Genomic DNA, 17119 nt, shown 5'->3' with positions numbered 1-17119 from the left:
GCAGCATCAACAGCCCCAGCAATGGGGCTATTTCAACTTTACTACCCACTTTCATTCCTTCCCCAAGTCAGAATTCTATTTTTCCATTGTCAGCAAACTAATCTAGCCATTAGGAGGAAAGAAAGCTAATTAAACTACAAACTATTAAATAAATACAAACTATTTATTCTAAATCCTTCTTAATTGGTTAAGACAGCAACTAGCCTTGTTCTTAAGATTGCCAAATTTAGCAAATAAAACCACGAGGCACTCAGTTAAATTGGAATTTCAGATAAACAAGAATTTTTTTTTAATATGTCCAAATTAGTGTAGTTTATCTGGCAACCCTAATGTATTTCTCTTAGAATGTAGCAATTTTCAGAGAAACGTTATTCACACCAATCTCTTAATTTGTGGAATTATTTGTTATTATTGCTTTGTAACAGTAAGGCATATGTGTGTGGAAAAAAAAAGGGGTATGAAAAAATAGTCTAGTTCTACTTCTCAAACATCATGACACTGTGGCATGTTTCTTTTTAGTTTTTAGTTTTTTCCATGGGCAAAATCCCTGGGATTATGCTTTGTTTTATTGTATTATAGGGTAGCAAATACATTGTATATAGCCTGCTTTGCGGTCCACATTTTTTTTGTTTTGTTTTTGTTTTTGTTTTGTTTTGTTTTGTTTTGGAGACAGAGTCTCGCTCCTCGCTCTGTCACCCAGGCTGGAGTGCAGTGGCACGATCTTGGCTCACTGCAACCTCTGCCTCCCGGGTTCAAGCAGTTCTCCTGCCTCAGCCTCCCAAGTAGCTGGGATTACAAGCATGCACCACCACGCCCAGCTAATTTTTTGTATTTTTAATAGAGACGGGGTTTCACTGTGTTAGCCAGGATGGTCTACAGTCCACCTTTTTTGGGTCTACTTTTGACTAATAGAATTCTTAGAAGGTAGTATCTTCCTGGGTCTGGCCAACTAAGATTCCCCTGGATGTCTGAAGGTGCTCGGAGCAGACTGCTGCCCTAATTTCTTTCTCGTTTTCCCGCACACACTCTTAAAATTCCTTCTCCAGTAATTCTGCCATTCCTTTTTCTGAGAATTCCGTTCTCTGTTTTCATACTGGCCCTTTTTCTTCTTTTTTTCTCCCATGCGTGTGGAATTACAGGTCGAGGCTTTCCTGGGGCTACAGGTGAGACGCGGGCTCTTTGTTCCTGTCCTGGAAAATGCTTCTCTGGCCCTTTCCTTATCCTATGTGTTCTGTTAGGAACCAGGTTCAGATCAGAAAACCCAGGCTGTGGCTTCACTTACACCTCCCCAAGTCACTAATAAAATTCTGTCCAGGTGTGCCTATTCTTCCCTTAGCAGTTTTTGCCAGAAGCTTAAAACTTTTTTCCCCCTCAGTTTTATTAAGTTATAATTGACAAATAAAAATTGTATACATGTAAGGTATACAACTTGATGTTTTGATACATGTATACACTGTGAAAAGATCACCACAGTCAAGCTAATTAACATATTCATCACCTCACACAGTTACCATTTGCTTTTTGTGTGCATGGTGAGAACACTTAGGATCTACCCTTTTAGCGAATTTCAAGTACGCAATACAGTTTTTCTTTTTTTAAAATTATTTTACTGTAAGTTCTGGGATACATGTGCAGAACGTGCAGGTTTGTTACACAGGTATACATGTGCCATGGTGGTTTGCCACAACTATCAACCCGTCATCTAGGTTTTAAGCCCCGCATGCATCAGGTATTTGTCCTAATGCTCTCCCTCCCCGTGTCCCCCAACCCCTGACAGGTCCCAGTGTGTGTTATTTCCCTCCCTGTGTCCATGTGTTCTCATTGTTCAACTCCCACTTATGAGTGAGAGAGCAAAGCAATACAGTTTTTTGTTTGTTTGTTTGTTTCTTTGAGACAGAGTCTCCCTCTATCGCCAGGCTGGAGCACAGTGGCGTGATCTCGGCTCACTGCAACCTCCGTCTCCCGGGTTCAAGTGATTCTCCTGCCTCAGCCTCCTGAGTAGCTGGGACTACAGGCGCCCGCCATCACGCCTGGCTACTTTCTGTATTTTTAGCAGAGATGGGGTTTCACCATGTTGGCCAGGATGGTCTCAATCTCTTGACCTCATGATCTGCCCGCCTTGTCCTCCCAAAGTGTTGGGATTACAGGCATGAGCCACCGCACCTGGCCCGCAATACAGTATTGTTAACCGTCTTCACCATGTTGTACATTAGAGCTCCAGAAATTATTTATCATGCATAACTGAAACTTTATACTCTTTGACCACCACCTCCCCATTTCCCTCTCTCCCAGCCCCTGGCAGCCACCATTCCACTCTGCTTCTATGACTTTGACTATTTCAGATGCCTCGTATAGGTGAGACCATGCAACATTTGTCTTTCTGTGTCTGGCTTCTTTCACTGAGCTTAAAACTTATGAAGCCACAGGGTGGCCGCAGCCTCCACTGTCACGTCATACCCACCTCAGCATCTCTGAAACCCTGGTGTCATTAGTCTGGAGCAGTTAACAGTTGGAAGAGGCCTCCTTGATCTTTCTCCCAACACAAAGAATAATTAGAATCTTTCTCTTGGCACAAGGAATAATAATTTCTCCTAACACAAAGGATAATTAGCAAAACCACTGGGACCACAGAGCCAAAGGAAATACACAGGGAAAATGCAAGTAAATACCTAGACCCTACAGGTGAGAGGCATCTGGGACAGAGGCGGAGCTGGCGATTCAGCCCTTCCCAACCCTACCGTGCTTTGGAGGTACAGGCAGTCGGAGGAGGATCCTGAGAAAAGCCTGTACATCTCTTGAAATTCCTCATGCACTTGCTGGACCTGCTGACTCAGGGCATTCCCTCTGATGCCGCTGAACTCCACCTTTCCCAGTCTGTGGAAATCCAGGGCTGTCTTCAGAAGACCCTATGGGGACAATTCACAAAAGAGTTAAAATCATCATCATCATCATAACAACAGTGGACGAGAAAAGTTGGAAACCACGGGGGCGGTGGTTGCTTAGGAAATTGTGGAGCCTGATTAGTTTCGTAACCTTATTATTAGATTGGGCTGGTAAAAATAACTCTTGGTTAAACTCGATAACAAAGCAAAGAGAAAGTACAGTCAAATAAAATTCACGCAAACCAAAATAAATATATACATACATAAATAAGGGAAATGTATGCTTCCACCTCTCTATGTCTTTGCGGTCTTTAACAAATAATTAAATGTAATAATAATAAAATAATATATAATTGGTAGCTTTATCGCTGATTTCTCTAAAATAGTTCATTTCAAATGGATCATGTTATCCAGTTCTAGAATGACAGCAATCCTAAGGGATGTTGATGGAAAAACAGAACTGCAAAATAGTCCTGAAGACATGCCCAGAGGGTGACACCGGCCTTCTTTGCAACTTGTCTGCCAAGCAAAGACATCTCCTGCAGGGCGCCCTTGCTGGGCGTGCACAGGATGTTACACCCTGCTGCCAGCCGGGTGGTGGTGAGTAGTTATTTACCAGCTCTGTGCTGCGCTTCTTCATCTGCTGCAGAATAATAACAACACCTTGTAGCATGATGCTGAGTGCTAAGTCAGTTAACTCAAGCCTGGGATTTAGGCCAGGTCTGCACACACAGTATCATCGCTGTTATTGATGTGGCAGTGTCCCAGGTGTGCTTGAGATCCAATGACAGGTGGACGGCACAACCCAGAAGCCTTGGGGAGGAGCCCCTCCTGAGTCCACGGAAGCTGCCTCACCTCTGATAGGATTGGAGCTTCCTCCTGAGCACGTCTAGCAGGACAGATTGAATTTATCTCTTGTGAGTACCTAAAAATCACAAAACCTCCAAACCAAGATATGGTTCTTGTCATGACTTCCAATTTGTGTGCATGTTCCTTAGGAAGGAAAGAGGACGGTAAAAGTTCCCTTTGTGTCATTTTGGCCAACATTTGGTGTGGACTGTGGGAGGGATCCTCTGCTCTGGAGGTTTAAGGGGTGCACCATGACACCGATGCTGTAAAATCCAGCAGGTCCTGGTACCACTGCGGGAAATCTCACTGCCCATGGCCACTGCCATGGGTGACCCATCAGGCTAGCACAGGCTGCCTGGCTCCTTTCTCCTGCTGGGACACACCAACTCCAGCAGCAGTGACAGAGGCGCTGGGAAGTGAGGACAATGGCTGACTTTCCCCGCTTGGCCAGGAGGGTACCCACGCAGATTTGGGCAGCCACATAACAAGCCTTTTTGCTCAGCTATGTTTGGGCATGGCTGGTGGCAAGCAGCTGAAGTGGGAGGGGAGAGAAGAGGGAAGACACCAGCCAAGGCAGGGAAGACAGATGCCAAAACCAGGGAGGGACTTTTGCCACTAATGGTGGGAAAAGTGGCAGTCTTTCTTCAAAAATAGATTCAACTTGATATACTGGGAAGAAGACCGAAATGAATTTTATGGAAATGAAATTGACTTCAGTAGTAATTCAAGTCTCTCATAAAGTGCTTAGTTGTAATTGGTTTTATAGGGAGAGTCATACTTGTGCTGTGAAATGCAACCTTGGTACTCATTCTTCATAATTCTGTGGATGTCAATTTCAATTTCTAGGAAATACTTCCTAACCATTTTAAAAGGTAGATGCATTGTGATATGTTTGATTACATCAGAAACCCAGATGATAATTTTGTTAGACTATTTTATTTCTTAAGAATACTTAAAGCGTGTTCTAGGGAGGTGACAGGAAGGTGTTTCATATTCAATTTATCCTAGATATTAGCGAAATATTTATTTAACTATTCTACTTTTGGAGAAAGTCTGGTCACTTAAAGAGATGGATACTTACATCATTTTATGTAACTTAACACACACATGGCGGACAACAGATTTATCTGGGGCTCAACTCAAGGTCTTAGGCCTTTCCTCACCCTTCTGTGGAAAGAGATCCACCCATCCAGCTTTTTCCCAGACTCTCTATCCCCTTCTTCTGCTTATTCAGAGCGCTTATCACACTCTGGAATTATATTATTTGGCACTATATTATACTATTTGCTTATTTTCTGTCCAGTAAGTTGTAAATTCACCAAAGGTACCTCGGTATTTCCAGTGCCTGGAAGAGTCCCTGACCCTGAACACATATTTGTTGAGTGAAGGAATGTATGCTCTTTGTTCTTTGACTTGCCTATAATACTTCCAGAAAAAAAAAGCAACAAGGTGATAGAGGAGCTAGGAACCTTAACCTCTGAAGAACAGTTGGTGAAAAAAAAATAGACAAGAGAAGAGAATTATAAGAAAGGACATTTCAATGTACATAGGACCCTGGTCAAGTGCAAGGGGGAACCTTCCCTGGTGCTACAGTGAGGGCAGAATGAAGGCAAATGAGTGAACGAGACAAAGAAGCAGATATGACCTCACCATACAGGTTGAACTTATTACATTGCTGATATGGGATTATTTCAACCTGAAAAATGGCCATTTCCTGTGGTTTCACTTAATAAAACACAACCATCTAATGCTGTAGAATGGGCTATGAAGAGAGGGAGGGAGCTCTCCATCGCTGAATGGGTTTCAATAAGTTTGATGTTGGAGGCATAGCAGAAAAGATTTCTGAAGCAGCTGGGAAACTGTCTTACAACTATAGACACCAGATTTATGGCATTGACCATGGCTATATCTTTGATTAGCCTTAAATCTTTGATTTAAGAATCAAAATAATTTGATTCTTAAATTATGTAAATGTAAGCTCTTTCCATTGTTTATTTAAAAGTTCTCACAAAACAGATAAAAGGCAATTTAAATCAATAAGGGTTTAAATGATATTTTTTAAATATCTATTTTTATTCATCACAGTACTAAACACGAAATTCATCATGTTATACATAGGCTGAAATATCCACTTCAGAGACACAACATATGACATTGTGGAAAGAGCCTAGGATCTAGGGCCAAAACAAAACAAAACAAAACCCTGAGTTTATGCAACTCTGGTTCCATCATTTACTAGCTATGTGGCTTAAAGCAAGACACCTAACTTTTCTAAGCTTCACTTTCCTAACCTGTAGATGGGAACAATAACACTTAAGTTGCCGTGGGGTTACCAAGTTTATGGAAAGTTCCCTGTAGGACTTCACTAAAAGACAGCCACTATAATTAACCGTGATCACTCTGATGTCATTAGATTGGGTTAATGGATATTATATGTGTAATGGGGTACAGAGGGGACATTTGGGTGCTTCTTTCAAGACAAAACAAGGAACACTGGGGTCCCAGGCTGCTTACTGGACTGATCAGGTTCTATTCTTAAGAAAAAACCATGCAGCACTTAATGGTGGTGGCAGGTGGCGGGGATGCGGGGAGGATTCAATATGTGCTCTGGCCCCTGAGATGAAGAATCAAAACCAGGGGTAATAGCAAGACTTGCCAACAGCAACCCCTTTCTCAAAGGAGAGGCCGCACTGCCCATCTTAAAAGAAGAACCTTGGGAATTCATTAAGGGAGAGCACAAAGCAGACATTCATAGATGAAAATCTCAAAAGGTCATTTGGAAAAAGACTGTTTTCTTTACCTTTCGACCGCCACCGACCTTATGTGGCTAATGGTCTCCTATGTGACCACATATTCAAGCTGGGCTAAAAGGGAAGACACCCAATTAGGCTCAGAATGAAAGAAGGCTGCAGAGTGGCTGGAGATGGTAGAAAGAGCAAAAGGAAACGCAGTGTGGATATTAGGTCAGCTTATTACCTATCTACCTGCTAATCACTTCGCATAAAGCCTCAGCAGGAAATCATTTTGTCTCCAAATGAATCACAGCTTTACAGCAGTTTTATAATAAAGGAAATGAGAGTTCTCTCCAAGGTGCTTACTGCATTGTTTGGAGGGAAGAGGCTGCAGGCAGAAACTCAAACAGGGGATCTGCAGAATCTACAACTCTTATGATGCAAAAATGAACTCGGTGTGTGTGTGTGTGCACTGATGCATCAAGCAGGAAGGCAGGATGAAAGAAGGAATCAAGAGGCAACCCAACAACTCTTTTTCTCTTTGAACTTTGATGGTTCGTTCAAATTGCAAATATTTTATATACTTCTGGGATTTTCTTAGTAAGTCATAAAGTCAAATAAGATCCTTTCATGAAATGGGAATTATAATTGTATCTGAGTAACTTACTTTGATATAAAGACCTAGAAATCGTATGGTAAAAATTGAGTGTACAAAAGTAGGACAGAGTGTATAAGGGCAGAATAAAACCACAAAACCAGTTTGGGGTCCTCAAAGCAGGAAAGTGGGAGGAAAGAAAGAAGGAAGGAAGGGAGAAAAGGAGGGAAGGAGGGAAACAGACCTTTAAAATTCCCTATAAGATATCCAAGTTTGGTGCAAACACAGTACTTGGAACCAGCTGTCCCCCTGGGTACAAATCTCAGCTACATCTCTCCAACCTGTGTAACTATGGGTGAGTTCATTTATGTATCAGATTTAGTTATGCTCATTTGTTAAAGAAAAGATACTGATACTCAGTTCTTTTCTTTCTTTCTTTTTTTTTTTTTTTTGAGATGGAGTCTTGCTCTGTCACTCAGGCTAGAGTGCAGTGGCACTATCTCAGCTCACTACATCCTCTGCCTCCCAGGTTCCAGCGAATCTCCTGCCTCAGCCTCCTGGGTGGCTGGGATTACAGGGGTATGCCACCATGCCTGGCTAATTTTTGTATTTTTAGAAGAGATGGGGTTTCACCATGTTGGCCAGGCTTGTCTCAAACTCCTGACCTCAGGTGATCCCCCCACCTCGGCCTCCCAAAGTGTTGGGATTACAGGCGTGAGCCACTGCACCCAGCCCCAGTTCTTAAGATGATTGCAAGGATACAGGCTCTGGCATGGGATAGGTTCTTGAAACATGTTAATTTTTTAGTTTTCTATTCCTCGTTCTTCCCTCCACAAGGGTTAAATCTCTAAGAGATTAGTTGTATCATGGTTGTGATAAGAAGGCAGAGGAGAATGGTGGTATCCTGAAAATGCAATTACTCTGCTTACTGTAGACACCGAAAAATACTGGGCAATGTATACCCCTTCTTCCAAGCCAGCCCCACCTCTAGCATTTAGCAGGCACCCAGAGAGGAAGAGTGGATCTGCACAACAAAATTCTCTTGTGCAAAAAGAGTGAAAGAATAAAAAAGCAACTCACATCAGAGAAAGGAAATCTGGAGAATTGTGGGGATTAAAAACCAGCCCTTCACACTCTAACCCTTGACGAGAGCATGCAGAGAGATACACACATTGGTGTTTCATGTATTTATTAATGGCAGCTATCATCATCTCAGTGGCCATAGATTGTATTAGAATAGAAGATGAATAAGGCTAAGTTCATGATAATTCTTACTGGAGAGGAGCAGATTAATCCCATTTCAATCAGGCATCGATCACAGAGATACACAGAATGTTAACTAAAGGGCTACATGAAATATGCCAGAGGACAGTCGATAGTCCTGTGTTCCACTGCACAGACTCAGGAGGCAAGAGCTGGGGGAGGAGGAACATGGCAAAGGGCAAGGGCGATGCATCTAAGCAGACATTTGGGAGATTAAAAATAAAAGAGGGGAGGAAATATGAGGAAAGGGGGGAAGGAGTAGCCGTGGGAAGATGAAAAAACATGGAAATTCAGGGCAAACAAAGAGGTCAGGGAAGTTAGAAAATAGAAAAGGAGAACAAAGTGAAAGAGGGACCAAGTAAAAAGAGGAGGAAGAATTAGACAAAGGGAAAGAGAGGGAAACACAGTCAAGAAAAGAAATGCTGGCCGGGCGCGGTGGCTCACGCCTGTAATCCCAGCACTTTGGGAGGCTGAGGCGGGCGGATCTCCTGAGGTCGGGAGTTCAAGACTAGCCTGACCAACATGGAAAGACCCTGTCTTTACTAAAAATACAAAAATTAGCCAGGCATGGTGGTGCATGCCTGTAATCCCAGCTACTTGGGAGGCTGAGGCAGGAGAATCGTTTGAACCTGGGAGGCAGAGGTTGTGGTGAGCCGAGATGGTGCCACTGCACTCCAGCCTGGGCAATAGGAGCGAAACTCCATCTCAAAAAAAAAAAAAAAAAAAAAAAGAAAAGAAAAGAAAAGAAAAGGAGCAGCTGGGCACAGGAGCGAAGCAGCTAACCAGAACCAAGGACAGAACGACACGCAAGAGAAGGAGAGGCAGCAAGGCAGGGAGCTTGGTGACACTCATGTCATCCTCTAATTAAATGGGGGCAACTGCTTTTTTTGCACCTGTGCCCTTGATTCAGAAAGCAGCAGCAGCCTGAGAAAGTACTTATTGTGAGAGTAATGACTAGGGAGGCTGGTGGCCATCACTGCTTATATTTACTGAATATACCCTGCAGATTAGGTGCCCTGATGTTAGAATAGCTGTCTATATGCAAAGTCAAATCATTAGCATGTGTGCACAGGGCCTGGGGGCCCTGTCCAGGCAGTCATTTCAGAGTCATGCTCTGCTACCATTCCCAGGGCCATCTGCAGGGCTGGAGCACCTGCGAACATGGCCGCTGCAAGGCAGTGATGGAAATTCGTTCTTCGTGGTCAGCCCAGGCCAGGCATGGGTTGGGGCTGGAGTGTCCCTCACCTCTCACAGCAGCAAAGGAATTGGTGGTGGATATGAGAGGAATACAGAGTGCAGGAGGAGTGAAGGGCTGTACATCAACCGTGATGGAAATGGCTGAGGGAAAAAGAGGCATTTAGGATAAAGCTAATCAATTATTTTTAGTTTCTGTGATCCTGATGAAGGGTTTAAGGTGAGCCTTTCGTAAGATGTAGCTTTTGGCTTTCTCTCTCACGCATTTTCTCTCTTTATGCCCTTCCCATCTTTGTTTTCCCTGGCAAATTCCCACTCCAGTTTCACAACTGATTCTCTCTTCCATTCCCACTTTTTGTCAAAGTCCTCCTGGGCTAGAGACCCCTCTTTCTTGCTCCCAGTAACACATCAATCTCACTTTTTTTTTTTTTTTTTGAGATGGAGTCTCGCTCTGTCCCCAGGCTGGAGTGCAGTGGCGCCATCTCAGCTCACTGCAAGCTCTGCCTCCCAGGTTCAAGTGATTCTCCTGCCTCAGCCTCCTGAGTAGGTGAGACTACAGGTGCACGTTACCACTCCAGGCTAATTTTTTTTTTTTTTTTTTTTGTATTTTTAGTAGAGACGGGGTTTTACCATGTTGGTCAGGCTTGTCTCGAACTCCTGACCTTGTGATCCACCTGCCTCGGCCTCCTAAAGTGCTGGGATTACAGGTGTGAGCCACTGCGCCCAGCCCAATCTCACTTTTATGATGGCAGTCAGTATATCCCACTTTCCTGATTCTGTGTCTTTCCTCCTGGATCTCCTCCTTTAGTCTGTCTTCCTTCTCCTGCAGTGGCTACAGGTCCACCAGCCTCTTATAGGAAAACCACATTTCAGTCATCTTTGTATCTCAGTTCCTAGCACCGTGCCTGGCACATGGTTATGCTGAACCAATACTTTTTGAAATGATAACAGATCCAATCTTACGTTCTCCTGCCCTTGTCCTCCAATGGTTTGCTCTGTTCATCACGGCTTCCTCCCAGCCTATCTCTCTTCCCTCCAAACCTGCTCAAGACAGCTGGGAATATGATTTTCATTCCTTCCCTGTCCCTCTGGCTCTTGTCTTTTTTTTTTTTTTGATGGAGTCTCGCCCTGTTGCCCAGGCTGGAGTGCAGTGGCGCAATCTCAGCTCACTGCAACCTCCACCTCCTGAGTTCAAACGATTCTCCTGCCTCAGCCTCCCGAGCAGCTGGGACTACAGGTGCCCACCACCATGCCCGGCTAATTTCTGTATTTTTAGTAGAGACGGGGTTTCACCATGTTGGCCAGGCTGATCATGAACTCCTGACCTCGTGATTTGCCTGCCTCGGCCTCACAAAGGGCTGGGATTACAGGGGTAAGCCACCGTGCCCGGCCTCTTGTCTTAATCTTAAACTCAACTCTGAATTTCTCAAATCCGTTTAAGTCTGTATTTCATTTTATTAGGCCCATTACCCTCCCTTCCAAGTCCAATCAGCAAACACGTAGCTGTAAAATGTTGAGAGACCTGTTAAACATATTAAGTTTTGATAATTGAAACAATCCAAAGAAATAGTATCATGTCTTCTCACCCTAGTACTTCAACTAAAATCCATATTTATTTTTAAATAATTGAGGGAAAGACATAACTTTGAGCAAAAGTCATGTTTCTTTTGCACAGGGACTCATTCGTTTTGGACTTTGGGGAGCTGCCTTGGAGATTGAGGAGTGGAGGAGGAGAAGTTCCAAGCAGCCAGCTTTGTGGGAATGGCTAGCCCAACCAAGGTTTGCTCAGTGTCAGTCTTTCTAGGCAGAGTTTATTTGAAACCAAGTTCAAAGGCTATGGGCAACAAACCAATTGAATTAGTTCATTGATTCCTTGGGCCTTCTTCCTAAATGAGTCTATGATCAGGATTTCCTAAACTTCTACTATAACCACTATTATGTGATGTGATGATCAATCCAAATGACAACTATTTATTAAAACTTCTTTTTTTTTTTTTTTTTGAGACAGAGTCTCGTTCTGTCACCCAGGCTGGAGTGCAATGGTGCGATTGTGGCTCACTGAAACCTCTGCCTTCCGGGTTCAAGAAATTCTCTGCCTCGGCCTCCCGAGTAGTTGGGATTACAGGCATGTGCCACCACACCTGGCTAATTTTTGTATTTTCAGTAGAGACGAGATTTCGCCATGTTGACCAGACTGGTCTCAAACTCCTGACCTCATGATCCACCCACCTCTGCCTCCCAAAGTGCTGGGATTACAGGCATGAGCCACCGCTCCTGGCCCTTGTTTGTGTTTTTGAGACAAGGTCTGGCTCCTGTCGCCTAGGCTGGAGGGCAGTGGCACAATTTCGGCTCACTGCAACCTCTGCCTCCCAGGCTCAAGCCATCCTCCCACCTCAGCCTCCTGAGTAGCTGGGACTACAGGTGCACACCACACCTGGCTGTTTTGTTGTTGTTGTCATATTTTTTGTAGAGAAGGTGTTTTGCCATGTTGACCTGGCTGGTTTTAAACTCCTGGGCTCAAGCAATCCACCCGCCTTGGCCTCCCAAAGTACTAGTGGGATTACAGGCATGAGCCACTGTGACTGGCCAATTGAACCTTTATTATGGATTATTCCAGCTGATAGAGGGTTGGCTATGAGGTTGTGTTGTGCATTTTCCTATTCTACTTTTTGGACCCCTGGACTGCTTCTTTCTGTCTGGGGCTGGAAGCCTGAGGTGAGGAGTGCACTCACCTCCACCACGTGCAGTCGTCCCAGGAAGCCATCCAATCGCACAAAGACCAAAGAAGACTGGAAATCCCATTCCTTGACTTCCTGGTTCTCTTTGAAGTAAGTGTGGAGATTCTCCCTTCTGTCCTGAAACTCTTGCTTGAAGAAGCTCAAAGTGTCTGAGACCACTTGCAGTTTTCTCTGACTTTCTTCTACCTCACTTCTCAGCAGGTCTTCTGGGCTGAGATAATTAGAGGCCTAGTATACAAACAGATTAGTATCACTGAGCAGGTGCAGACATCCTGTAACTTTGCAACACCAACTCTGAACTGAATCATTGCCCAAGTAATATTTTTCATGAGGATAATAGAGGAAACATCTGACCTCGCTCTCCATTCCACATGTGGACTGCGACCTGGGTTTTGGCCAAATAGTCTTAGTCACTGAAGCTACAGTGATTGGCTCAGGAATGGGCAAGTAGCCAGAGACAAGGAAACACAATGAGACTTTGTTGAGCTAGCTGGGGCTGGTGCAGGTGCCCTTTCCCAGGTATTCTTTTGTGACTTATTGGCTTTCAATAGTAAAGTAATTTGAGTGCAAGAATTATTTGGACCATAATTATTTTTCTGTCTCAAAGAGGCTTACACATGGAAAACTGAAAAGCTGGAGCTGTAGGGACAGCCACCTTCACCACAACAGGGTGGGTCCCTGGGTCTGGCTGACATCATCTAAGGCCACATTGCAAGTCCAGGCTGAAGCCAGCCTTACCTTGGACTTTCAAGGTACATGAGCCAATATGTTTTCTTTTTTTGCTCCTACTTTGGGTTTGGGTTTTCTTACACTTTCAACCAAAAGAGTTCTGGCTGATAAACATGGAGTAATGGAAAGGCACTAGCCTAGGAGGAGTCAAACAGCCTGGGTTGGGGCCCTGGTTTGGGTGTCTTTGGGCAAGTCAGTTAACCTCCTTGAACAGTAGCCCACATCTTTAAATAATATAATAAATAATAAGACCTTCCCTGCCCACCTTGCAGGGTTTATCTGATGATCGATGGAAATCATGAATGTAACAGTATTTTGCAGCCTGCAATGTACCCCATCGATGTTAGTTATTCTTAGTTACTTATTAAGCTTGTCTGTTATTTTCTCAGAGACACAGCTCCTTAGAAGAAAAGGAAACTGGTTTGGAGATATCACCCAAACCTCCTTAAGCCCTCTAGTTCTTTTTTTTTTTTTTTTTTTTTTGAGATGGAGTCTCGCTCTGTTGCCAAGCTGGAGTGCAGTGGCACGATCTTCGCTCACTGCAACTTCTGCCTCCCGGGTTCAAGCAATTCTCCTGCCTCAGCCTCCCAAGTAGCTGGGACTACAGGCGTGCACCACCACGCCCAGCTGATTTTTGTATTTTTAGTAGAGATAGCGTTTCACCATGTTGGCCAGGATGGTCTCGATCTCCTGACTTCGTGATCTGCCCGCCTCAGCCTCCCAAAATGCTGGGATTACAGGCATAAGCCACTGCGCCCGGCCCTCTAGTTCTTTTTTAAGATAAACTCCTCAAGGTTTACGCTGCCCTGGTTGGTGCTACAAGGGTCTCTAAGAAGGAGGAGCATGAAGTGCATAATCTAAGAAGCTGCTTCTCAATAGCTTATGGGTACCAGGTTCTTACCATGTGCAGGGCACATGCATTATCACATGGAAGCCTCAAATCACCCAGCAACCCAAAAAGAGATATGGCTTCTTGTTTTCACCATTGTACAGAGGAGGAGAGTGAGGCACAGAACAGGAAGTGACTTGTCCTGGCACACAAGTGGTATGCTGGCTGCCAAGTGGCAAAGCCAGGGATTGGTACAGCATCGCCTGACTCTACCTGACATCAGAGGCTGCACTCTTTACTGCTTAGGCTTTGCTGCTGACTCATAACCAGTTAGTCCTTCTTCATAGGTCATTAAGGAGGTTGAAATTCACCACCCCTACTTATCGCCTCTTAGGCAGAGGGGAAAGGAAGACAGCATGGCTCAGGTGTTCTAATATTACTGAAAATGTCTTTGTAAATTATTGGCTTCTGAGAGTAAAATACTGTAATTCAAGTGTAAGAACTCTTTGGAACATAATTATTTCTCCACCCAGAAGAAAGGACACTTGTCTCTTCTCTCCTGTGCCTAGATGCCAACCAGCCCCCAGGGAGCAGTTGCTGGGCGTCCCGGGGCAGCCCACCTGCTGGATGAGAAGGTTGCAAATCTCCTGGAGCAGCACAGTCAGCCTCCCCGGGGAGCGGTAGGACTTGCACGTGGCCCAAATCAGACAGACCACGTGGAGCAGGGGCCGCAGCCGGGGCTTCACCTCTGGAAATTCTGCATTCTCCAGAGTTTCCAGGTGGTGCTGGAGCGGTATCAGGTGCACATGGATGTCCTGTGCCTCTGCTAGAGCTGGAAGGAATTGGAGATGGTCAGCATTCCCATCTGGAGCCTAATACCCACCTGGTGGAGCCCTAGTCCCTGGGAAGTAAAAGATCTGCAAAGCAACAAGCAGAGAGAAGGCTGGTTCCAGAAAACTTCCTAGCTCTTATGAGGAAATATGGAAACTGGAGAGCCCTGAACAACTAGGATAATGATCTGAAGAGTTCTCTCGTAACACTCCTCTAAATGGACTTTTCCCTGGCCCTCCCAGCCTCCATCTGGTGCTTGGTGGGTAGTAAATATTTGCCAATTGCTTTGCTGCTATCTCTGAGACAATACAAGTTTTAGAATCAGAAAGACTTTCCTTCAAATGCTGGCCTAGACGCTTGGCAATTGTATGACTTTGGGTACGTGTAACCTCTCTGAGCCTCAAAAATAGGCGGAGCTGTAATCAGTTTAAAGGGTCCTTGTGAAGGCTGAAGGTAGTTCAATAGGAATCTTTATAAACAACTAGCACAGTGCTTGGACCAATGCAGGTGTTTGATAAATGGTGGTGGCTCTGATGAATATTCACTAATAAAGAATCTTGCTGAGCACTTATAAAGAAGTCACAGGTATGTGATGTTCCCCACCCTGTGTCCAAGTGTACTCATTGTTTAATTTCCACCTATGAGTGAGCACATGTATACATATGAAACAAAGCTGCACGTTGTGCACATGTACCCTAGGACTTAAAGTATAATTAAAAAAAAAGTCACAGAGCACAGAGACATAACATAGATGGGTTATGGCAAGGTTCTGCTAGTTTTCAAAGCCAGGAAAATCTCTTACCATCTCCTCTGAATACAACCAAGGAAAGAAAGGGGCCTTTAACCAGTCATCTTGTGGTGACTGACATGGGAAACTAGGAAATCCAGCAGCACTGAATGCTAATATCTGCATAGCAACTTAGAGGGAATGCAAAAGGGCATTGGACAAACTAAACTGGAAGGGCGAGTTTACAAAGGCTGGTTCTGTCCTGGGCAGATAATCAGGTGGTATCATATGACAGCATGTGGTCTTAGGTTACAGTATGTGGATGAAACTCTGCATTCATCCTAAAGGGAACTCAAAATATACACTATTTAGCAAGCAGTTTCAATATGCCGGGAATTGTTCTACTTACTATCTGTGAGATATTTACCATCTCACAGAAAGCCCTGCAAGCCAGCTTTAGTACTTTATACTTTAGTACTTTATAAGTGAAGAAATTAAGGTCCGAATAACTTTCCTAGGGCCCTCCCATGAAACAACCAATCCTGTCCAGCTAAGGAAAAGGAAGACGACCCAGAGTTTATTACATTGAACCCTTGGCTTCATGGAGGCTCACCATACACAAAAATATGTTGATGTGTATGTCTGTACTTTATATCCCAAATGAGGTTGTGGAAAGCAGTATGTGAACTGAATTTTTTGCAAAGTCAGATGTCACAGTAAATTGATTAGGGCAGGGATTCTCAAGTGGAGGAGCTGATGGTGAGTATTAGAACCGCTGTGTTTGGGTGGGGGATTTCAGAATCCAACAGTCATTCTAATGAGCGCATGCTCTTGCTCCCATAAGTGCTGAGAGAAAAGAGGCTGAGACTATCATGCTATAGGAGCTTTTTCTTTATGATACCCTGTTTTGAAATCTTTTTTAAAATCACAATCTCTTTTAATTATACTAATTAGCATTGCCTTGATTTTTAAGAGCACAATACTTGAGAAAAGGGTTGGCCATCCAACCCAGGATGCAATACCCTTGGATGACAAGGCATATGAAGAGAGAGAGAGAGAGCTGGGCTCGGAGTCTCACTCTGTCACCCAGGCTGGAGTGCAGTGGTATGATCTTGGCTCACTGCAACCTCTGCCTCCTTGGTTTAGTCTATTCTCCTGCCTCAGCCTCCCTAGTAGCTGGGATTACAGACATGCACCACCATGTCTGGCTAATTTTTGTATTTTGAGTAGAGACGGGGTTTCACCATGTTGGCCAGGCTGGTCTCGAACTCCTGACCTCAAGTGACCTGCCCGCCTCAGCCTCCCAAATTGCTGGGATGCAGGTGGGAGCCACCGTGCCCAGCCGAGCTCATACTTTTTTAAAGAATGTAAATATAAACAGCAAAGTGCATAGTGATCTCCAGTGGTTTGCTGGAAAGTCTTTAACAACAGGCTCTTTGAGGACAAACACGTTTATTTGTAGCATATGCCAATTTCTATGGTGTAAATATTCCCAGTATTCCTACCATGTCCATTTCTAGGCTACCAATTTGACTTCGCTGAGTGCTGCTTGGGAGAATGGGGGTGCAAGGTTTGAAACAATGCATACAGCAGTCCTTCACGAGCCACAGCAAACCAGTGTGCACTGGCTCCAGACAGCCCTTCTTTGTGTGCCTCCTTTCTCATACGTATCTACCTACACACATCCTTAATTGTTGCTGTGTGAATGTGTCCCCTCCAAAATTCAGGTGTTGAAATTTAATAGCCAATG

At 44.3% G+C, this 17119-nt stretch overlaps 1 protein-coding gene across 1 annotated transcript in view; it reads right to left on the bottom strand.

Annotated features, from left to right (window-relative positions):
- Positions 1–17119, bottom strand: part of DNAH9 (dynein axonemal heavy chain 9) — a 379881-nt gene that overhangs the window by 346358 nt on the left and 16404 nt on the right. Inside the window, exons 5-7 of the mRNA XM_054456248.2 lie at positions 14432–14643; positions 12248–12481; positions 2739–2906 (exon numbers count right to left, since the gene is read on the bottom strand). Coding sequence (XP_054312223.2) covers positions 2739–2906; positions 12248–12481; positions 14432–14643 — 614 coding nt within the window. The remainder of the gene's footprint in view (positions 1–2738; positions 2907–12247; positions 12482–14431; positions 14644–17119) is intronic.

The sequence above is a fragment of the Pongo pygmaeus genome, chromosome 19, assembly GCF_028885625.2.
Source record: "Pongo pygmaeus isolate AG05252 chromosome 19, NHGRI_mPonPyg2-v2.0_pri, whole genome shotgun sequence".
Lineage (NCBI taxonomy): Eukaryota > Metazoa > Chordata > Mammalia > Primates > Hominidae > Pongo > Pongo pygmaeus.
Note: the sequence above shows the minus strand (reverse complement) of the source record. Positions and strands in the feature narration are given on the sequence as shown.